Source organism: Onychostoma macrolepis, chromosome 24 (genome assembly GCF_012432095.1).
Source record: "Onychostoma macrolepis isolate SWU-2019 chromosome 24, ASM1243209v1, whole genome shotgun sequence".
Taxonomy (NCBI): domain Eukaryota; kingdom Metazoa; phylum Chordata; class Actinopteri; order Cypriniformes; family Cyprinidae; genus Onychostoma; species Onychostoma macrolepis.
In genome coordinates, this window is record NC_081178.1 from 3,779,616 (window position 1) to 3,803,581 (window position 23,966).

At 35.4% G+C, this 23,966-nt stretch overlaps 2 protein-coding genes across 4 annotated transcripts in view; one reads left to right on the forward strand and one right to left on the reverse strand.

Moving 5' to 3' along the window:
- metrn (meteorin, glial cell differentiation regulator) overlaps positions 1-5,794 on the forward strand; it is a 6,561-nt gene extending 767 nt beyond the window's left edge. Inside the window, exons 2-4 of the mRNA XM_058765887.1 lie at positions 205-632; positions 2,948-3,007; positions 3,851-5,794. Coding sequence (XP_058621870.1) covers positions 205-632; positions 2,948-3,007; positions 3,851-4,164 — 802 coding nt within the window. The 3' untranslated portion in view covers positions 4,165-5,794. The remainder of the gene's footprint in view (positions 1-204; positions 633-2,947; positions 3,008-3,850) is intronic.
- Positions 4,095-22,967, reverse strand: ccdc78 (coiled-coil domain containing 78). Of its 3 annotated transcripts, none has more exons than XM_058765886.1 (14): positions 22,830-22,967; positions 21,592-21,723; positions 21,415-21,501; positions 21,011-21,343; positions 20,031-20,072; positions 19,477-19,559; positions 18,338-18,416; positions 18,133-18,258; positions 17,811-17,998; positions 15,692-15,866; positions 15,599-15,627; positions 15,447-15,516; positions 15,014-15,114; positions 4,095-4,230 (listed from the first exon to the last, which is right to left on the reverse strand). In XM_058765886.1, the coding sequence occupies exons 1-14, from the start codon at positions 22,899-22,901 to the stop codon at positions 4,206-4,208; spliced, it is 1,542 nt and encodes a 513-aa protein (XP_058621869.1). In that variant the 5' UTR covers positions 22,902-22,967; the 3' UTR covers positions 4,095-4,205. The 3 variants fall into 3 exon arrangements, with proteins under 3 accessions (XP_058621869.1, XP_058621868.1, XP_058621867.1); XM_058765885.1 differs by lacking the exon at positions 4,095-4,230 and adding an exon at positions 10,380-11,154; XM_058765884.1 differs by lacking the exon at positions 4,095-4,230 and adding an exon at positions 13,464-14,932.
- Between the last annotated feature and the right edge of the window lie 999 nt (positions 22,968-23,966).

The following is a 23,966-nucleotide window of genomic DNA, read 5'->3' on the forward strand; positions in this document are numbered from 1 at the left end:
ACCAGTAACCAGTAGGGGGCGTTAAACTTTTCCTGCAACTTTATGCACGGGTCAAATGACTCAAGACTGAAGTATTGGGAAAGCAGACCAAGAGAAATGTCTGTTTTTCTGCTTGCACCTAATTTAATGTGGATCAACTGACTCATAGAGGTTTGGCCTGCTCAGATTTCTCTGGTTAACCTCTGCTGGTTTCCATTTGTGCAGTGGTCTCTCACAGGCGGTGAAGAACGTGGAGCAGGTTTGGTTGAGGTGTGCGGAGGGCTCGGTGGAGTGGCTGTACCCCGTCGGAGCACTGCGTCTCACTCTTTCGCCCCGACTGCCGTGGAGAGCCATGGGTCCCGGCGAGTCCAGCAGGAGCCCGGTGTCGGCCTGCGTCAAGCCGGATCAGCACTGGGGCGGGGCTCAGCTCTACCTGGAGCGGGACGGAGTCCTGGAGCTTCTGGTGGGAGACGAGACCTCCAGCCCGGCCCGTGTGCGCTGCTTCAGTGCCATGCCTGGAGAACGACCGGCTCTCTTCCTGCAAGCGACGCCTCACCAGGACATAAGCAGACGCATCGCTGCGTTTCGCTATGAGCTGAGAGGCGATTGGACGGCGCAGCCGTCAGTCAACACGGATCCAATCGGCAGCGAAGGTGAATTTTCTGGAAGATATAGCAGTGATTTATTTAATATATACATAGCATACAACGGTCGCAAGCAAATTAAAAGCTATTTCATGCAACGACAACAAAACATCGATTTTAGTCAAATTTACTTTCAATATTAAACACAGAAAATGTTTTCTGAATTCAATAGTGGCCCAAAAATAATCTAAAATTGGCAAAAAATTACTACTACCAACTCCTCTGGACTTTTAGGATCATCTATATGGGTTTGTTTCCTAGTAAACAAAACCCAACTCTTCTGTACTTTTAGGACAATCTAAACACATTAGTTTCTGAGAATTCACCTGCAGGCGAATCCTGAACGTTTCAGTTGATGGTTCTGCAAAAAAGAGCAATGCAATGCTATGAAACTATGCAAAAAACATTTATTTTACAAAAAAATTGCTTGAAATATTGAACACAGAGCATTTGTAGATTTTGGAATTTAAAAAACCGGGAACTAAAATGTACAATTTGATATTATCCCAAAAATAATCCCAAATTTCATCTACATGGGTTCGTTTCTGAGAATTAACCTGCAGATGATGTTTCTGCAAACCTGTGATGGTTCTGCAGAAAAGTTCAGTGCAATGTTATGAAACTACGCAAAGTAGGTGTTTTAGTTCGAAGTGACCTCTGGTTGGATGGGGGTGCAGAACGAGGAGCAGCAGACAGACAAAACCAGCCATGAACAGAGCATTCATTCAAACTTTAATGAGACTTGAACTTTAGAGTAATGCATTCCAGAGTAGAACCACCATCTGAAGACTTGTGCTTCTCGAAGAGCACAAACAAGCACTTTTCATTTCAAACTGTAATTGTAGCACTGCAGTTATTTAAATGTAACAGGTTTCAGTAAAAGTTTTAGGTGGTCTCAGCTGGGAAGCTCCTTCCAGCCAGTTGTGAGAAGCGGGGGAGGGAGCGTTCGGGTTCGAGGAGCGGAAAAGCCGAGAGCGGAGGGGGAGGGAGAGAAAGACAAAAGCTTCGTATGGGACGGGGGTTTGTCTCCATAGTGAGCCGTTTCGGAGACCTGCATGAGAGCGCAGTCGCCGTGGTAACGGGGGGGTTGGGGGGGAACCGCGCAACTGAAAAGCGGATCTTTTGTTGGAAGTTTTGGGAGCAGAGAGGAGACAGGGAAGGACGTTTAAAAGTTTTAAAGGGCCAACATCTTTCTTTCTCACACCCACACAGACACCTGTTGCTGTTTGAGAGCGCACACGTGTAGCTGCCCGGCCTGCAGAAATCAGGCCGGCATGCATTCGATAAGCTTTCAGGAACGATGACTTTAAACAAGTGCTCAACTTTACGTAATGCTCAACCAATATGGCCGACATTTAGAGCACAGGATGGCCAACATAATGCATGTCTTTAACAATGCAAATTTTTAAATTGAACACATTGTAACAGTTTTTTATTTACTCACAATGCACTAAACATGTGAAAACAACAAAAGTTAAAACCATAAAAACATTTTCCTTACTTGAAATAAAGTAAACATTAACTGAAATAAAATAAAATATTTACAAACTTTGATTTATTTTATTTCAGCTAGTTGCCAAGGCAACATTTCTCATTTTTATTTAGTTTAACTTGATGTACTAAAGTAACTAAAACAAAAACTGAAATACAAAATTGATCAAACCTATAGACATATTTAACAAAAAAAACTAAACACAAAATTACTAAAGTTTGAACTAAAATTAAAATAAAATATTAATAAAATAGAATGTGTACAAAAACATTAATTTGCTTATTTAAAATTATATTTAAATTTTTACATTTAATAAAATCTCAGACTTGAACTAGGAGGACATATTAATTAGCGCAGCCTATTGTCTGTTCATCACAGTCTCATTTTCATTCGTTTCAAATTAATGAAGCCATCTACCCTGACTTAAAGTCTGGTATTTTGACTAGAAACTATAGTTAACATGGAAAATTTGTATATACAAACATCCTGCATCTTCAAAATGACACAAACTTGAAGAATGAGAAACGGTTTGATTTCTGTGTGGGTGGGTTTTGTGAGATCAGCTGTTCAGTTTTCTTATTTTACTAGCTCATACAGATCAGCCAGATGAACGTTAGAGAGGAAGATTGAAGTGTTAGGATCTCGATTGAGGGGACACACACCTCTCTCATGAGCTTTGATCAGGTGAGGTGGCTCACACCTATCAGGAGGTCATTTATCTCCATCACACCTCCACCGAAGAGCCGTAAAGTAACAGCTGCGTGTTACGCCTCATCTCTTGGTGTTCCTGTTCTTCTGTGTCTCATGTTCTTCTCTTCTCTTTCTTTCACAGGAGCCTGTAGGCCGTGCAATAACACCGAGATCCTGATGGCTGTGTGCACTAGTGACTTTGGTGAGTATTTGAATTGACTTTTTGTTCTGCTTTTTAGGATAAATGTGCTTTTATTCCAAGCAATCAGCAGGACTTTTCCACTAAATTGTGTAAATGTCTCTAGGATAGCAAGAACCTCAAACCTACAGCCTTCAACTACCAATATGCCACATTGTCTAGTGGTTTAGTTAAATATCTGGAGGTCACAGGTTCAAACCCAAGTAGGGGGTCAGCCCTAATTTAGTATCATTAATAAACTATTATGTTTTTATTAATATTTTGAATTTTTTTTATTTTAGATATTTAGATTTCATTTTAATTTTATTTAAAATTTTGATCATTTTGGTCATTTTGTTGCACTTTTTTGTTGTTTTTTTATTATTATTTTATTTGTTTTTTAAAATATTAGCTATTTTAGTACATCAAGTTAAACTAAGAAAATGATGAAGCACAATTTTGTAAAAAAAAAAAAAATATATATATATATATATATATATATTACAATTTTAATTTTAGTTATTTTAGTACATTTATTTTTTATAATTTTATAAGTTTTTTTATACTTTATTTTCATTAAGTTTACATTTATTTCAAATACTTTTTTTCCAAGTAAATTTTTATTGTTTTAGAGTTTTCTTCACACCAGGTTACTCTTTGCACTCTTCTACTGTAAACTGCTTTGGATAAAAATACATTTCTAATTTATTCGCACCAAACCCAATTGGCATCAATCCAGCGGGTTAATTTAGCGCCTTCCAATTGAATTTTCTGGTTTAGAAGGAAATGGTAAACCAACCGAAGCAGCAAAAGCTCAAGTTTGACACTCATTGTTTATAATTCTAACAGAGTTTTCTGTGTCTTTAGTGGTTCGAGGAAACATCCGTTCAGTGGATACGGACTCAAATCTGAAAGCGGCAGTGATCAAAGTGAGCGCGACGCGGGTTTACCGGCAGAAGTTTGCGCTGTTCCCTGAATCCGGGCGTCTGACGCGGTCGGGCGAGATCCGGACACCTCTGCAGTGCGGCGTTCGACCCGGTGCTGGCAGCTTCCTGTTTACCGGCCGTGTGCACTTTGGGGAGGCGTGGCTCGGCTGCGCTCCACGCTATAAAGACTTCCTGAAGGTGTACGAGCAGGCCAAACAGTCCCTGATGATCCCCTGCACTCTGGTCAACGACTGACGGGAAAACACGCTCACGCGTGGGCGAAACTCGTGATTCTGTCACAGAAGATGAACTGAGAAACTCCTGAGCGAATGAAAGAAACACAGACAGAAGTTTAGGAGAACAGAGACACTGGAGGAGGAAATCTCAGCAAAGATCACTGGATCAAGATGGATATCTGAAAAAGGACATTTGTGTGTCCGTGTCTGTCTGATTCCACCCAGATTTGGGGCCCTAAACTGGGCCTCTTTTTTAAACTCAGGAAATCTTGTCTTTGGACGCTTTGATATGAACATCATATCACTGAAATATCCAAAGTCCTCATGATGTTGAGTTGGTCAATAAGCTGTACGCAATGCATGTAGCGCAGTCGTCTTTTGCAGTATTTGAAGCCACAGAAAAACATTGATTTGTCAGCCTTTATATGAAAAGAAAAATGTTTAAACACTCTGTTTTTTTATTGAGAGTATATATTTTCTTTTTTCTTTTATATATAAAAAAAAAAATTCAAGTCTATTTTCTAAATTTGCACTGGTGAATGGAAGGGAAAGATGGCGATACCTGGATGCTGCAAGCACTGAGAACCAAAACGGATCTATATGTAGCATAGCAAAAGATGTTTTATATAAATATATATTTCTATAATATGAAATCAGCTATGGTTTATATGCTAACAGGCTGAGGATAGCATGCAGCTAACATCAAGTAATGAAAACAATAGCGATAGTACATTAATTATTTGGTGTCTACAGATAGCATGCGCTGATTACCTCATGGTTAACTAGTTAACATGGTTAACGTCACCACCAGTTTGCTTTGATGTTGCTAAGCTGATATAAACTTACCGTCACGTTCAGAGCACTTTTACTCTGATGAAAAATGGTTTTATTTTCAACGTTGCGTTCACACTGACAGCGATCTGCATCCGAACGACATTCGTTTTGTGTTAATTTACCATCTAAGGCTTTTGCATTTAGACAAAGTTGAGCAGTTCGACTTTATGCAAATGAGCAGCGGTGCAATGACCAATGGGAGTGCAGAGTGTAAAGTCATGTGATACTGAATATTTAATTGCTTTAATCTGACGGTTAAACTGTTGTCAGTGTGAACGCACACGAACAGGGTATCCTCGCAAATTTGGATTTTATTTGTCGTTTAAATATATCGAAAATATATATGTACTTACGATATAATCTATAAAGAGAATTTATGGTCTGAAATATCATCTCTTGCTCTCAGACTCTCTGTCTTGTGTACCAAAACATTGACTGCTGGTCTCAGGCAAACACTGTCCTCCATCTAATTCTGGTTATCTGCTATTGCTTTTGTCTTTATTTTGTGCTTCATATCCATTTTTGTGCACTAAACAAATGAACGGATCAACCAAACGTAGAGAGTGAGCCGAGATGCGAAGCTGCCATATTTTATGCTGCCAGTGTTTGTTATTAATGTCTTTACAAACCAATGTGACTGCTGGGTGTAAAATATATGTATATGTGTGGATATCAGTGTATATAAGATGTTTTAGAGTTTTAAAACTGGATGATGAAATATTCTGTTAACATTGTAGAGTTTGTATGAAAGATTGGTTAAAAAATATACAATAATTGCTTATAAAGAACAAAAATCATCGAATTTGTGTTTGTCTGGTCTCTGAATTACTTAATATAGTAAAACAAGGTGTGATATTGTAAAAAAAAAAAAAAAAGATTATTTTCCAATATGAAATAGAAAATTAATTTAAATAAACCAATTAAAATGAAAGTAGATACTTTTATTTAGATCATAATGTGAATATTATCAATATGCTACACTACTGTTCAAAGATTTAAGTTTGACTTTATTGTTTTTGAAAGAAGTATCTTCTGCTCACACTGTAAAAAGTGATAAGTTGACTTAACTTAAAAAAATTGAGGAAACCCGTTGCCTTAAAATTATTAAGTAAATAATAATTTTTTTTTAAAAAGTTAAGTGAACTTGACAATTCACTAAAACTTTTTTTTTTTAAATTATCATTTACTTAAAATTTTAAGGCAACGGGTTTCCTCAATTTTTTTAAGTTAAGTCAACTTATCACTTTTTACAGTGCACTAAGGCTGCATTTATTTGATCAAAAATACAATAAAAATGTGAAATATTACAATGTAAAATAACCATTTTCTATGTGAATATATGTTAAAATGTAATTTATTCCTGTGATCAAAGCTGAATTTTCAGCATCGTTACTCTTCAGTCTTCAGTGTCACATGATCCTTCAGAAATTATTCTAATATGCTGATTTGCTGCTCAAGAAACATTTCTGATTATTATCAATGTTGAAAACAGTTGTGCTGCTTCATGTGTTTGTGGAAACTGATACATTTTATTTTATTCATCAATAGAAAGTTTAAAAACTTTAAAAATGTATTTGAAATAGAAATCTTTTTTAACATTATAAATGTCTTTACTGTCACTTCTGATCAATTTAATGCATATATGATGAATTTCTTTAAAAAAAATAAATAAAAAAAAAACTCTTACTGATTCCAAACTTTTGTTAGCATAAGGGATAGTTCACCCAAAAATGAAAATTCTGTCATCATTTACTCACCCTCAAGTAGTTCCAAACCTGTATGAATTTCTTAGTTCTGTCGAACACAAAGGAAGATATTTTGAAGAAAGTTTGTTCCAGGCTGTTTTGGGGCACCATTGACTTCCATAGTACACTCTCAGAAATAAAGGTTCAAAAGCTGTCACTGGGGCGGTACCTTTTCAAAAGGTACATGTTTGTACCTAAAGGGTCCATTTTGGTACCTTAAAGGTACATATTAGTACTTAAAGTGTACATATTTGAACCTAATAGGTACAAAAGTGTACCTTTTGAAAAGGTACCGCCCCAGCGACAGCTTTTGTACCTTTATTTCTGAGAGTGTGGGAGAAAGAAATACTATGGAAGTCAATGGTGCCCCAGAACTGCTCTGTTTCCCACATTCTTCAGAATATCTTCTTTTGTGTTCAGCAGAACAAAGACATTCATACAGGTTTGGAACTACTTGAGGGTGAGTAAATGATGATTTCATTTTTGGGTGAACTATCCCTTAGCAGGCTGTGCTGCTGTCATAGGCAATGTTTCACTTTATTATTATTATTAGCATATGTATAACCTTATACTGTAGTTGTTAGGTGAATAACAGGAAAATGAGGAAGGGTGTTGGTGAGCTGTCGAGGGTCTTTGTGTGTGTGTGTGTGTGTGTGTGTGTGTTCAGGTGTACAGTGTGTGTATGTTTGGCCTTCCAAGAGCTCCAGAGATAGAACAGGAAATGAGCGCGACCCAACCCGCAGACAGGAGCTCTCTGACCTGGATTGTGTCCATTTATATCTACACACACACACACACACACACACACACAGGATCACAAACTGCATTTCAACCACAAAACTCACAATTCAGCTCAATCTATTTCTGTTACCCCAACAGCTCTGCAATACATTTCTAAATATAAAAGAGCACTTATAATATAAAAAGTGAAAAGATTGTAGATGTTTGACATTCTGTCATTATAGATCTTTAGAATACATTGCAAAAATAATTTTTCGAGATTGTAAAAGAGTTTTCGGAGTACGTTTTGCAATACTAAAAACTTACTCCACACAATAGTATTTCAGTCTTTCTACTTAAAATTTCATTTTCATTTAATTTAATGTGTTCCCTGCTGTTTTTTTGCCATTTTTTTAAATTATTTTTTTGGGTGAAGTTCACCAGCAATTCCAACACAAGTAAATCCAACACCTTTTTAAGTGAACTTAAATACTTAATACTTAAATACTTTATACAGTAATTTAATAATACATTATATGATTAATTCAGGCATTGCTTTAGGCAAATTTATTTAAATAAAATAAATATATCTTACCTTTAAAATGTTAATGTAAATATTTAAAAATATAAATATTATATACTACTGTTCAAAAGTGTGGGGTCAGTAAGATTTCTTTATTATTTTATTTTATTTTATTTTTTAAAAGAAATTAACACTTGTATTAAGTAAGGATGCATTAAATTGTTCAAAAGTGACAGTAAAGACATTTATAATGTTACAAAATATTTCTGTTTCAAATAAATGCTGTTTACTTTTTATTCATTAAAGAATGCTGAAATATGTATCACGGTTTACACTAAAATATTTGGCAGCACAACTGATTTCAGCATTGATAATATTCAGAAATGTTTCTTGAGCATCAAATCAGCATATTAAAATGATTTCTGAAGGATCATGTGACACTGAAAATTGAAGTAATGATGTTGAAAATTCAGCTTTGATCACAGGAATAAATTACATTTTACAATATATTCCATTAGAAAACAAATATTTTAATTTGTAGTAATATTTCACAATATTACGTTTTTGTTTTCTGTATTTTTGATCAAATAAATGCATCTTTGGTGAGCAGAACAGACATCTTTCAAAAACATTTAAAAAACTTACTGACTCCAAACGTTACTTTTAAACACTATATAGTATTATTAGTTGCGTAGATCACTATGTTTGTCTGAAATGCAGTAGTTTTGTTGAGAATATTCATGATTTAGCTTCCAGTATGACTGTCTTCTGAAGGCTCCAGATCCCTGCGGTGTGTGTTAGCATGCTGACATAACACTTCAACCCCCCGGAGAACACGACTTCTCCAGGAACACACACTTTTGTTCCTTAAGGGTCTGCAGATGGCCGTAATCCCATTAAAATGCGGAGGGAAGCCCAAGTGTGTGTGTGAGTGATTGAGTGTGGAGAGCTGAGCTCCTCAGGTCGGGGTGGGCAGTGTCTTTCTTATTTCCCGCCAAAATGACCCTAATTATCACCTCAAACAAAAACAATTGGAGTTACGCAGAAAAGCAACATCAAAAACACGATCATATAATCCTAAAGGTCATGACATTAACAGCGTGAACAGACAGTTTTCTTCCAATATCCCAACCATTAAACCTTTAGCTTTCTACTTTTCCACCTCAATTTCATGATAATTTTGAAATCATAAACATATACCCTCTCCATTATACTGTGTTCACTCAGCATTGGTTTTAAACCATGAAAAATGAAATTCGTTCCAAAAACCAATTACCCTCTCCTAATATTAAAAACAACACATGCTGTCACATGTCTTCCAACTTGCACAACACACACATATCAGTCAACGTCAAAACACATTAGCGTTTCATGTCTCTTGAGCTCCAGGCGTCTTGAGAAACCTCTCTGAGAAAAACCATTTGACTCATGTTACTCTCGCCACAATATTTCAATAAATAATAAGAAACATCGAACTAAATCATCCATGACAGAACATGCAATCCAATCCAACCAATTAACAGACCAAACGCATGTCCACTTTACTAATCATAACTATTGATTTACATGTATTCATTTAGCAGATGCTTTTATCCAAAGTGACTTATACATGTGCAATACAATGAACGCTATATGAGATTATGTTTTGGTTAAAAAATCTACTATTATAATTAAATATAAGTGATTTAATGAATGAATGAATAAATAAATAAATAAATACATACATACATACATAGTAATATTAGTGTGTTATTTCTCAGCACAGAGATGAGAATAGTGTGTTTTGGTTAAAAAAAATATTATGATAAAATCATACCCATATGCACAAAATATCAAAATTGAATGAATAAATATTGATATTATTGTGAATCACAGAAATTAGAAAATATTGTGTTTCGGGTAAAAAATATACTATAATATAATTTAGGGTTAGGGTAAATATTTGCGATTAAAAAATATATATATATATTGATATCAGTATGTTATTTTGCAGCACATAGATGAGACTAGTGTGTTGTGGTTAAAAATTTACTATGATGTAATAAATTATTTTTGATTTAATTAACTAATGAATAACATAATTAAGTAAATAAATAAATAAAGTGTGACAGACACACACTTTTTATTATATATTTATCTATAATATAATATAATTAATATCGATATTAGTGTGGAATTTTGTAAGACAGAGATGGGATTAGTGTGTTTTGGTTAAAAATGTAAAGTAAAGTAAAGTAAAGTAAAGTAAAGTAAAGTAAAGTAAAGTAAAGTAAAGTAAAGTAAAGTAAAGTAAAATAAAATAAAATAAATAAAATAAAATAAAATAAAATAAAATAAAATAAAATAAAATAAAATAAAATAAAATAAAAATAAGATAAAATAAAAGTGTGTAGTTACAACGCTAACCAGCCAAACTTTAAGCTCTCAAAATAGCTTGCCTAAAGTGGGACGAGTTTAGAAACCTGTCGGGAAACAGTCATTATTTTTGCTCATTTGTTTGGTGCACAAAATAAATGCACAGTTTAAACCTCATATTATGGTCATTTTACAATATTTAAATCAACCAAATGATGTACTAATAACTGTGATCACTCTGAAACATGGACACTGATAGGAAAGGTGACCTGTTTCTGAGGTCAGAGAGACAGAAAAGTGTTTGCTCCAGAAACAGAAAACAAATCCTACGATCACTCCTGAGATTCAACCATCAGTGACAGACCGAGGCAGATCTGGGTGTTTCCCTGAGGTACGATCAGCGGCTGTGATAATGGGCAGAATGTGTGAACACATGCAAACGGACTGTGAGAACAGGAACTGAGCCAAAACATGAGGAACGGTCCAGATACGGAACGACTCGTTCATGTGAGAGAGAAAAGCGCCTGTTCTTTGTGTGGAGCGGCTACAGGAGGGCGTCTGAATTTTGTCCCAATCATGACACGGATTAAAGCACAGAACAGAGTGTGGGAAAAACTCTCGGGACCCCTCCTCTCCCTCTCTCAAACTTTCCTTCAAGCGCTCAGCGTGTCGTTTCTCTCTATCTCTCGGCTCAATCTCTTGATGTTTCTCTCAAACTCTTGTGCTTTTTTTCTCTCCTCTCCGCAGGCCCTTTTTCCACTCAACTCCTGCCTCTCTCACTCCTCCAGACGCGAACTCTCTCCGAACGCTTGAAATCAGCCAGCAGGTGCTTCTGACAGAGCGAGAGAGGGAGAGAAACGAACGTTGAGATTACAAACGACTGCTAAATAAACATTTTAAACAACAAAAGAGCAGTTTCTAGCTGATTGTAACTAGAAAATATATATATTTGCATGGATTTTTTTTTCATTTCAAGTGGTGAAAAACACAATTTCCAGGTTATCTATATGACCATGTGAACTATGAAATGCTCAAGCTAGCATGACAATTACAGTCATTTAAATTAAAAAAGACTATTTAAACATAAATTGTATGCATTCTGGAAAGGTAAAAGTTCATTCATGTTGGCTGGCTCTCAGTCTGTCCGTCTGAATTCACACACTCATTAATTTGATAGTCGAGTTCTGCTCAAATTCCTCTCTCACGCGTCCCACATTCTTTCGCCTTTGTCACTTTTTTTCTTTCCTCCGTCTCACCCCCCCCAGCCTGTTCTCATAAATTACTGCCGTTCACAAGGTTTGTCCCGTCCACTCACACACACACATACACACGCACACACATGCACACACACACACACGCTCTAACACGGCCTGCCAGAGTTTATTAGGCACATATCGCCTGCAGTAAAGACCAAACAAACAACTGAAGCAGCGGTTCTCATATTCAGACTGCATGCAGGTTTATAAGTGTGAATTACTAGCTGCTGAAGATGGACCCTGATGCCCAGCTGGAATATTATTTGGCATTCTGAATTTTCCCACTGCTCGTAGTATCAGACACACATTCCCCAGTAGATCTCAGCGTCACTATGGGCTCAAATAGCCAGATGATTCATGAATGACTGCTGTAAAGCATGGTGGAAACTACTATATTATACTATACTGATGTTTCACTGTTTATGGAAATATAAAACAATATTAAAAGAATAATATCAATAAATAATGTATTTAATAATATAATAAAATAATATAACAATATTAATATGTAAATGTTTTAATAAAAATGTATTAATAAATATATATATATATATAACCTATATAATATAAAACATCTATCTGATGACACTCTATATTATTTATTAAAATATTGAATTTATGTGAAGATACCTCAGTTCATCCTATATCACAAATAACAATGATAAATAATATTATAATAAGAAATTATAAAATTTGACATAAAAACATAAAAATAAAATAATTTTTAAATATTTAAAAATATAACATACATTTCTTATAATGCTATATATTACATATATATATATATACAGTATATATATATATATATATATATATATAAATACAGTATATGGCAATTTATAAGTATACCATTAATTCAATTCAATATAATAACAAATTAGTGTATGTATATTTGTATATATGTACATACACAAAATATATTATGTTTAATATTGTTTTAAGCATAAATATAAATTAAATATATTTATGTAAATCATATATACAATAATAAATATGAATCATTATTATTTCAATTCAAATCTGCCTAAAACTGTGAGGTAAAGAGCTGAAAGCACTTTGTTATTCGTCTTTCTTTCTCGTTCTCTTTGCTGTTATGTTCTCATGATGTCAACGTGCCTGTGCGGATGCCACCCAGTGTGAGCTGGCACACAGTCGGCCGCTCGGCCAACCCCCGAACCCCCCAGCAATTACCCTCACTACCCATAAGCCCCTCCCCGGCCGTGCTCCTTTCCCAGGGGTTCAGGGGCCACTGTACTCACTACACCCCGTTTCCCATACGCATAATCTTGAATTTTCTCCCCCGGCTCATAAAGAGGCGCTCGAAGCCTCTCAGTCTGCAGCCCATTTCCCAAACACTTTCCCTTTATCTGCCAAGCCCACAGCCTCTTTCTGTCTCGCTCGCTCTCTTTCTGTCTTTTCCACGCTCTCTTTTTGCGGATAATCCGTGCTATTTTTTTTCTTTCCTGTAATATGCTTTCAAGTTTGCTCTGCAGTATTTCCAACTTTAAATTCCTAGGATGAATTCGCTTCTCGTTCACGTTTAACGTTCTCTTTGAAAATGAAGGTACAGGGCAGTTTTTAAAAGTTCTATTTTTTTAAGATTTGAAATGTTAAACTTTTAGGAAACAAGTTTTATAGTAGATGAAAATTAGATTGAAAATTCCTTTGAAATGTATATTTTTATTTTTATAATATATATTTTTATATTTTTTCCATATTATATATATAGATTTAATTTATATAAAGAACTCTATACATTTTTTAAAATAATAAATTCTGTTAAAAAATACAGAATTTTACAGACACACAGAATTTTAGATTCTAACAACACTAAACTAAAACAGTGTATTAAATGCCTCTAAGCCTGAAAAAAAAAAACCCCGGATACGACTAGCCCATGAAACCACTGCAATCGATTTATTTTGTGTACAAATAACACGTCTGTCACTCAGTGTCGTATGTTTCTCAGGGAACTACATGCTCTGTAATGAAATGATCTTAACCCGTCAGACAATTAATTGTCAGCAGCCTTTCATTCTCGCAGCCCATAACATTGACATAAGCTTTACAAACATTCCACACATAGTTTCTCAGGAAGGAAGAGCAAATTCAATCACACACACGTGTTTCTAAAGGATTTAAACACATGCAGTACAAGTCATATTGCTGTTGTTTCATTTTGATGATTCAGCTATTCAATTCAATTCAATTGCACTTTATTGTTGGAATTTCTTCCAAAATTTGTCTTGCTATAAATCTAAAACTATAAATCAATAACAAATTATCAGTAATTACAATAAACTATTTTATCTGAATTAGTAGTTAAGTGCAAAATCCAAACTTCTTGAAATGAGACATTTGTGAGTTTAGCATTAAACATGAGTAAAAATGCACTTGAAATGCAAATAACGGCATTAACAAGTGTTAACATGTACAACAAAACCCTGATAATGATCAAAAATCGTCTATTCTATAACCCTGTTTTTAGGGTTTGCATGCAAATCAATGAACCCAAATCACAAGAAAAAGCATCTGAACGTAAACAGACATGATAAAAGTGTTTAAATACAAAACAGAATCTAGATGTTAAGAGATTTAAAATGATTTAAATGACATAAGATTTGCATGTAAACACACTTCATGATTGGCTAATGCTGTTTATGATTATTTTAATTAGGCTTAAGAAAGCTTATCACACCATTAGTTTCATATTATCAGCTGAAATTACTAACCAAATCATGTTTTTTTGCTGGCTGTCTAACAGCATTAGCACTTTTTCAGTGGTTTATCTCATAACCGCCCTTGTTGATGGATTTACAGGGTGGGCGGAGCTCATGTACTGCACTATATCTCATAAATGTTGTTGCTGACTGGTTTACAGAGTGAGGAGGGCTTATTAAGTCCTACACTGTATTTAAAAAACTGCTGTTTTTGATTGATGTGTGGAGTGGGCGGGGCTTATACGCTGCTGCAAACTATATTTCATAACTGTTGCTTTTGAGTTACGTGAAGTGGGCGGGGCTTGTTAAGTCCTGTACTATATTTTAACTGCTGTTTCTGAGTGACTTGTGAAGTGGGCGGGGCTTATAGATAGCAGCACATTATTTTATAACTGCTATTTTAGAGTGAATTTTGAAGTAGGCGTGGCTTACGAAGTCCTGAACTATATTTAAAAACTGCTGCCTTTGATTCATTTGTGGGGTGGGCGGGGCTTATGCACTGCTGCACTATATTTCATAACTGCTGCTTTTGAGTGATTTGTGAAGAGGGCGGGGCTTATGTGTTCTTGCACTATTTGATCTTCCCTCCTGTGATCCCAGCAACCTGCGCAGCCGCATTATCTCCAGTTTATACCTGCACAAAGATGCCACACCTGAGCATCACATGCCACCTAGAAAGTCATTTCCTTAATATCACAGGTGGGTGTTCAAATACCTGCCCAGGTGATTGTCCACATACTCCTTTAGCTCAGACACCTGCTCCTCTGCAACTGTCGCCCTTGTGATCAGTTGGGAACGCTCCCTCTCTTGAGCTTCCTGTTGGAATTTTACTGTGTTTACCAGGGTAATGATAGTAAAGCTGTTTTCATGGTTACATGTGGGGTACATGTGTGTTTAGACAATATACTGCAATGTTTAATAGTTATCAGTTATGGTTAATTAACTTGCGGCAGGTATTTGGCCTACCATGGTGTCTACTACAAATATCCTGGATCAACGTCATTATAAACCAATCAGATTTGATTTTGCTTGAACACAATCATTTTTTATGAACCAATCAGAGTTTTTGAACCAATCAGAGTCCATCGGAGTTTTTGGCTTGAACCAACCATTTATGTTGGTTCCAGGACTAACTTGCTATTGGTTACCTGTGTGGTGTTGGTTATTTTTCTGATCTGCTTCTGAACATCATTCCAGGCGTCTTGAGTTAGTCCAACCCTGCAGAATTAAACAAAAACCAAAATGCATAAAATAAGCCAGTAAACAATATTTTTTACACATAACTCTGAATGATACTCACCTCTGAGAAGACTCTGTTGATACAGCCATCTGAAATACCAAGCACATGATCAAGTCACAGAATTAATCCATTAAATAACACACACACACACACCTGTTCTCGAGCCAGTTTCAGTTGGCTCTCCAGGCGGGCTTTGTCCTCTCTCAGTCTGTGTAGCTCTCTCTCGGTCTCTCCTCTCAGTTCGGTCCCCGCGGGACTGAAATGGGCCTCAGGGGGTCCGGCCTCTAAAGCGTGTTCAGGGAGTGCCAGGATCTGCTCACGTTGCAGTCTGGGATACAGAGACACTACTTATCAGACCAAATCAAATCTAGTGAGTGTGGGAGCAGGTTTCGCTTTAAAAGGGGGCTGAAATGTCTTAAAATGTCCATACAAATGTTTCATAAAGGGACAAAAATTATTTGAATTCACATCCAAACTTTGTATTTTAGATTTAGCCTAGAATAATCATTTTACTGATCAGCTAGCATGTTTAATTTTTAAATAAATGTTCATTAGTATTTTATGAAATTTTAGGGTAATTTCATAGCTAAAGCCAGGGTTATTAACAAAAACTAAACTTAAACCATAAAAAAACATTTTCATTATTTGAAATAAAATAAACATATAAGTATATGTTGAAATAAAAATATGAAAAAATATATATATATATATATATATATATATATACTGTATCTCCAACTTCTAAAACGCCAACAAATTTACTAAAACTTTAAATAAAATTTAAAAATAAAAACGGATTCACAATATTATTAACAACTATAATAGCATCTCAATGACACTAAAATAACAGTAGCAAAAGCACCTGCTAAATCAATCATTATTTTTTTTATCATAAAAATGTAAAATGAAATTAAACGTAATTTTTTTCCAAAATAAAACACTAAAAAAACTATACATAATATTATATAATATTTTATTTGTGTTCCTGCATGTCATGGGACCATTAAACAACACCACAGAAACATGAACATGAGAATGTTTTGTAATGTAAAATCTCAGGCAGACTTTAAGTGAATATTTTAGGTGTGAATCCTTGTGCTAAATGAACCCATGTACTGTTAATTATAAATAGTTTGTATTAAAGGGGTCATATGATGTTGCTAAAAAGAACATTATTTTGTGTATTTGGTGTAATGCAATGTGTTTATGTGGTTTAAGGTTCAAAAAACTGTACATTATTGTTGCTCCTCTATGCTCCGCCTTTCTGAAACGCGTTGATTTTTACAAAGCCCCATCGTTCTGAGAAGCGAGGCGTGCTCTGATTGGCCAGCTAACCAGTGCATTGTGATCGGCCAAATACCTCAAGCGTGTGACGGAATTTTTACACCCCTTACCGTATTGTGATGCCGTGTCCCGGCGCGATGAGACAAAAACAATAAAACCCATTATAAGCTAAGGCATTTGTTGCATCCAATGGGGACATAATTACTGATTAAAATGACTTATACTGTCTTTTTATGCGTTGCGTTGCCTCGCGCAGAGTAAACATAACCATGTCTGCATTTGTGATCAGAGAAACGACAAACAACAAGCATTACTCTACACTGCTCAAAACTCGCGGTTGAAACGTCAGTGGCAAATTCTTTAAATATGAAAACATACTTACAAGCTGTGAGTCAGAAGCTCCAGAATGTCCTTGCAAAGTTGGAATTGTCCCACTTTATAGAAAGAGTCTTTAAGCACAGCTGGCAGGCTACTCCCAGGTTCAGGAAACAGTCCTCCGCAAAATGCGCTGCACACACTCTAATATTTGGGTTGAACTGTTCTGGAACAGTGTTGTAAATACAACTTAACCACTGATTTCTAGTTGTGTCCTCTTTTGGAAGCCCAAACACAGTAGTTTTGCTTTCACAATGAAACACAGCATCTCCACATCATGGCGCCGGCGGCAGCAACAATACTGCAGCGAGAATAAAAATCACGCCCTCTTTCTTTGTGCATACATTTAGGCGGTGTTATGAAAATCTCCCCACACCGTGACGTAGACATGTGGGGGCGTGTTTGAATGAGCCGTTTTAGGGGGGCGTGGTCGAGTCTTAACTTTTATAAAGAATATCTCTTTGGGTTTGGGGTTGACTTTAGTCTTTGCAATTTTAGGGATCTTATCTATGCACAAACAGCTTGAAACACTCCAAAGAGAAAGGAAAACTTGAAATCGCATCATATGACCCCTTTTAGAGCAACAGGTGCAAATCAGTGAACGTTCAATCACCTGTAAGCAATGAGTAGTTGTTGATACGTGTTACTCAGGCCCTGTACGCGTTTGCGGTACGTTCTGACGGCTTTGGTGAGCTGTTCCTCTCTGGAGCGATGGGATGTTTTCACCTCCTCCAGCATGGACTCAACAAACCCCTTCAACTTCTGTCCCAAATCACCATCACCGGCTGCAGTTACACACTCCTACAGCACATTACAAGATTCTTCTAACATAATTTAGTTTAAAAACAAGAAATTATACATCAGAAAACACAAGAAACCACTATAAATGTGTGATTACATGTGTTAACCATACGTCTGTTGGCTTGTACACATACTGTAACATCCTGAATGTAGCGTGTAAGTCGTGCCCTGTACTCTCTATTGAGTTCCTTCAGATGATTTTGTAGTTTAGAGAACTCAGCCTCAGCCTCCTTCAGCTGATGTTGAGAAGTAATCAACGTCTGCATGTAGAGGGAACAAATCAGCAGTCAGAAACACATATACAGCATCTTCTGTGTGAATGAGTGATAATATACTGACTGCAGACTGCTGGGACAGCTCGTGTCGGGTGTTTTGAATGGCTCTCTTATTCTCCTGCTGTTCCCTCCCCATGGCCACACTATGAGAGAAAGATAACACACACATATACACACATGAGCTGACCTTCAGCGCCCACTTCTCATGACTAAACGAGTGAACACATGTATCAAAGGCTCCCCACTCATAAAGATAAAAGCTCCACCACATAACTCCTAATGTAGCAGGTGCACAGAGTTTGGTTTCACTCGGTCAAACTCTGAGCAGACACCATTGTACCCTCCTCTGAGTGTGGCACTGACTCTGTTTACACAACAGGTGCCCAGGTGAGATAGATGCTATTAACATACGTCCCCTGTGATCATTTGTGATCAGATTTCGAGGGGAGAGTCTATGATTTTATTATTATTTATATGCCGTTATAGTATTTACTCATATTTTGAATTAGCTTTCATTTTGTTATAATTCAGTCTTTATTTTAATTTTAGTTTTATTAATTGTGTTATGTGCTCATTATTTTTATTAGTGTTTCTTTTAAATATTTATATTTAGCTTTAATTATTTTTATGGCAGATTTATTAGTTTTAGCAATTTTAGTACAGCTAGTTCCCAATGAATAATTTCTCAATTTCATTAACATTTTTCCACCTAATATTTATATTTTATTTCAATTAACTAATTAAATTAATTAAAAAAAAATTAATTGTTAACTTAGTTAACAATAACACCTTGGGTACAAACATCAATTATATCAACATGTTTACGAAACACTAAAAAGTCGGCAAGCTGCTGTTCTCAAATATACAACAAATGTTTCCAATTCTCATTGTTATTTTACTTGCACCTGTTGTTTACTGAACTTCAGGTGTGTGTGCTTCACATGATCTGTGTTGCTACATGTTGATATCATCCTTTACAAATGTGCTTGCCAATCTGGCAAGATTTCAAAACCCTAGCGCAGTGTATGATTGACAGGTGAGCAGGTGCTCTATTGTTATTGTGGTCATGTACACATGCACAAATGTGGTTTCAGTGATCACAAAACATTTTGGGCCTCATTTCACGAGTATTTAGTGCCGCCTGCTAGTGTCTGGTAACCCGAGATGGGTTCAAATCTGAGCAGACGTCATGGTGTGTCTCACACTTTCTCCTCTAGCTGTCGTTGGTGCCCCTCGTAGCTTTTCCTCAGTTTGTCTAACTCGTCTCTCAGATTATTCTGCACTCCCTGCATTGAAAAACAACATCATACATGTATTAAAAAAAACACCATATTACAGAAAAATTATGGATTAAGCACATTACAACAAGAAATGTTATACTTGATAGATATATAGCGAATCTATGCTTGATTATTTATCTATAAACTATATCATTGCCTGGCTATATTAAAAGTTGGAAAAAATAAGGGCATCCATCTTTATCCACATAAATACAGTATAGTCACATATATAGTCAAATCTCATCAGCTTGACTGTTTATATTGTCACAAAATGTAACTATATTATCACCCAGCTTTAATCTGCTAAATGCGACTATAAGGCATGAAGATTTTAAGATATTATAAACATTAAAATCGTGATATTCTGTAAATCTGCTTTGAAACTATGTGTATTGTGATATACAAATTAACAATTAAGAAATTGACTTGACTTGAAAAACTAGGGAATATATAATAATATACTGCTGATATTCTTACGTTTCTTTCCAGTTGGCTCTTGCTCTGTTCAAGCTCCTCTGGCTGTTAAAACAAACATCAAAATCAGAGTATGCATTCCTTAAAATCCATTGCCTTAAAATTTTTAAGTAAATAATACTTTTAAAAAAAGTTAAGTGAACTTGACAATTCACTTAACTTATTTTTTTTAAATGATCATTTACTTAAAAATTGTAAGGCAACAGGTTTCCTCAATTTTTTTAAGTTAAGTCAACTTATCACTTTTTACAGTGTGCTTTTGTTATTTTGATAATTGCATTCAAGCTGATTCATATTGAGAATTCAAAAAAATCTTCAATCTCACTTTGTGAGAAACTTCACATGATGGAAACTCGTTTTATAATATGTGACCCTGGAGCACAAAACCAGTCTTAAGTCGCTGGGGTATATTTGTAGCAATAGCCAAAAATACATTGTGTGTTAAAATTATCCATTTTGATTTTATGCCTCAAATCATTAGGATATTAAGTAAGGATCATGTTCCATGAAGATATTTTGTAAATATGTTTTTGTTTTTACCGTAAATGTATCAAAACTTAATTTTTGATTAGTAATATGCATTGCTAAGAATTCATTTGGACAACTTTAAAGCAATTTTCCCAATATTTTGATTTTTTTGCACCCTCAGATTCCAGATTTTCAAATAGTTGTATCTTGACCAAATATTGACAGATCCTAACAACCCACACATCAATGGAAAGCTTATTTATAGATAATGTATAAATCTCAATTTCGAAAAATTTACACTTAAGACTGGTTTTGTCATCCAGGGTCACATATTAGACCCGTTTTATAATATAAGTAATATTAGACCTTTTTTTTCAAGATGCAAGTCTGTGTGATTGTTCATACATTCGGAGTGTGTTCAGATTCAGAATTCATTGAATTCAGTCCCTTCTAGGGCAACACACATTGCTCGAGGAAGTATCTGATGAGGATGAGCATGTGTATGTGCGTCTCACCCTGACTCTGTTGTGGGACGTCCTGCTGAGCAGCGCTCGAACCCTCTCCACCTCCAGCATGTGTCTGTGTGTGCGCTCTCTCTCCTGCAGGAGCGTGTCGTGTGTGTGCGCGAGGGCAAGCAGCTCGGCGCTGAGTTCCTCTGAGTGTGTGCGTTCTCTTTCGTAAGCGCCACTCAGCGACAGGAAGTTGCTCTTTAGCATGCCGTACTCTTCGGCCAGGTCACGCTCACTCCGCTCAATGACTTCTAAATGTGCCGATGCTGCCGACACTTCCTGTCTGAGCCGGTCACACTCTGTCTGAAGAGACGAGACGGTGCCCTCCTGAGATAAAACCTGGGGATGAAAGCATTCAATAAATGTGTTAACCATTACTTTGATCATCAGAGTGTATCGCATGCACTTACCATGTTTTTCAGTTTAAAAATCTCCGCTTCATACTGCTCTCTCATTTTATTGGCCTCAATCTGCACATCAACAAGGTCTTTTGAGATCTGAAACACATACGCATGAAATATGAACTGACGCATCACGCATCAGACATCAGGCAGATCCCGTATTTCCAGGTGCATTTCAGATCCTACCTTCAGTTTGTCTTCCTCACACTGGACCAGTTTGACTGACAGGTCGCTTTTTGACGCAGCCTGCTGGCCCAGTTTGTTCTGGGCTGAGTCTAGCTTACTAAACAACACTTCATTTCGTTCCCGCAGCTGAACCTGTAAATAAATCACAACATTCAGTGTTTTGGTTAAGTGACCCCCAGTATACGTATAAGTTTAAGATTTGATTTATAGTAACACTTAATTAATTAATTACTGAGAAAAATTATGAATATGCATAAAATTTTATGCACTACTGTTCAAAAGTTTGTGGTTGGTAAAAGTCTCTTCTGCTCACCAAGGCTGCAATTATTTGATCAAAAATAAATTAAAAACAGCAATTAAATAGTGAAATATTAATTCTAATTAAAATAACTGTTTTCTGTGTAATTTATTCACAGTAATTTTCAGCATCATTACTATATATATATATATATATATATATATATATATATATATATATATATATATTTAATATATTACCAGGAATTTAAATAACATGCATTAAGCATAATCATTAAAAATAAAAATTAATAAAAATGTTTTATAATGTGTAGTCAAAGGGATTTTTTTTAATGTTTATGAAAAGTCCTCTGCTCACCAAGGCTGCATTTATTTGCTCAAAAAGCATTAAAAACAGTGAAATATTATTACAATTTAAAATAACTGTTTTCTAGTGGAATATGTTGAAAAATGTAATTTATTCCTGTGATCAAAGCCGATTTTTCAGCATCATAACTCCAGTCTTCAGTGTCACATGATCCTTCAGAAATCATTATAATATGCTGTTTTGCTGCTCAAAAAACATTTTATTATTATCAATGTTTCATTTTTGTGGAAACTATGATAGTTTTTATTTTTCAGCATTCATTGAGGAATAGAAAGTTCAAAAGAACAGCATTTATTTGAAATATATTTTGTCTGTACTGTCACTTTTAATCAATTTATTGTGTCCATGCTGAATAAAGGTAATCATTTCTTGAATCAATCAATCAATCTTACCCCAAACTTAAGTGTGTATATTTCTCACTTACCTTGATTAAAAACCCTGGGTTTTTACAACCCAATTATTAATAATGCATAAAAGACAAAAGTCCAAGTACGAATATATATAAACTGACATTATAATTGTTTGGCTTAACTAATGGCCTATTTGAACTAATTTAATAAATATTTTTATATTATAGAGTTAATTCCTTTCAGATGACAAGAAAATCTCTTACATTTTCTTCAGTCAGAGAGCGAATTTGCTCCTGAAGTTGGTTAATTGAGCTCTGTTTATTCGTCGAGTCCATGTTCTGCAGCTGTCAGAGGTGTGTTATGTCTGGTTTCTACAAACACGAGTCTCCATGGGCGTTCACAATGAACCTCACTCTCTGAGAAACAGCAAACTGTGAAAGAGAGCTCCATTTGACATGTGAATCAAAGTAAACGATTCTTTCTGGTGATTCAGTTGAATTAATTATTCAAATCCTGTTAATTAGACATGTTTATATCAATCAACATTCGATGCTATTTCGTGAACACGTTAAATATCAGAAACACTGAACACACCAAATAAAAAAAAAACATACAGAGACATGATTTGTGCTGCATCTGCTCAACAAATGTTTTCTAAACAAATGAATCATTAACAACAACATCAAGTCTCAGCACAATGTAAGACATATATAGCCTGAGAAGCAGTCTATGGCCAAGATCAGATCTGTTTTGTTGTGGAAACAGTTTTGCTGAATGGTTCTTTCTGTTTGGTAAATATCAAGGGCTCTTGTGAAAGTCCAAAATCCCATTGTCCTCTACAATAGAAACGGGTTGTAAATCCTGAGCATTTATTGTTTTGTTTTGACTACAGGCATATTGTTCATCTGAATCGTGATTCATTTGTCTGATAGCCTACGGGATAAACTGTGACAACAAATTGGAAAATCTTGAATTGGCATATTTACTTTGTCAATAATACACGAAAACGAATGAATTACTTTTGCGTATTGACTCGCTGAATCAGTTAACTGAACCGATTCATTAAAAAGAGTCATATTTGGTAAACTGAACCCCAGCAGCGGTAAACATCTTTGTCCACTTTTATGATTAAATACTAGTTCAAAATAGCACATTTATTAAACTCGAAATTCAAAATCGAAAACTAATGAAAGTGAAAATATATGCGAGTCTGGCAATGCAATGTTCTAAATGAGTATAATGTTATGAGATGAAACACAGCTGCAACAAACTGAACTGAAATTACAATTAAACCCGTTATCAATAAAAACTTACCTAGAAAAAAAATTACTTAAAAGAATCCCCTTTTGAGACAAACTGTTCAAAAGAACCGATTCGCTGAGGACTCGGCCGTTAGTTTT

Coding starts and splice junctions, on each gene's coding strand:
- ccdc78 (XM_058765884.1), bottom strand. CDS start 22,901: ATGGACTCGACGAATAAACAGAGCTCAATTAACCAACTTCAGGAGCAA. Junction 15,115..15,446: donor AAATAACCAACACCACACAG/GTAACCAATAGC, acceptor AAATTCCAACAG/GAAGCTCAAGAGAGGGAGCG. Junction 14,933..15,013: donor GTGGACAATCACCTGGGCAG/GTATTTGAACAC, acceptor ATCTTTGTGCAG/GTATAAACTGGAGATAATGC.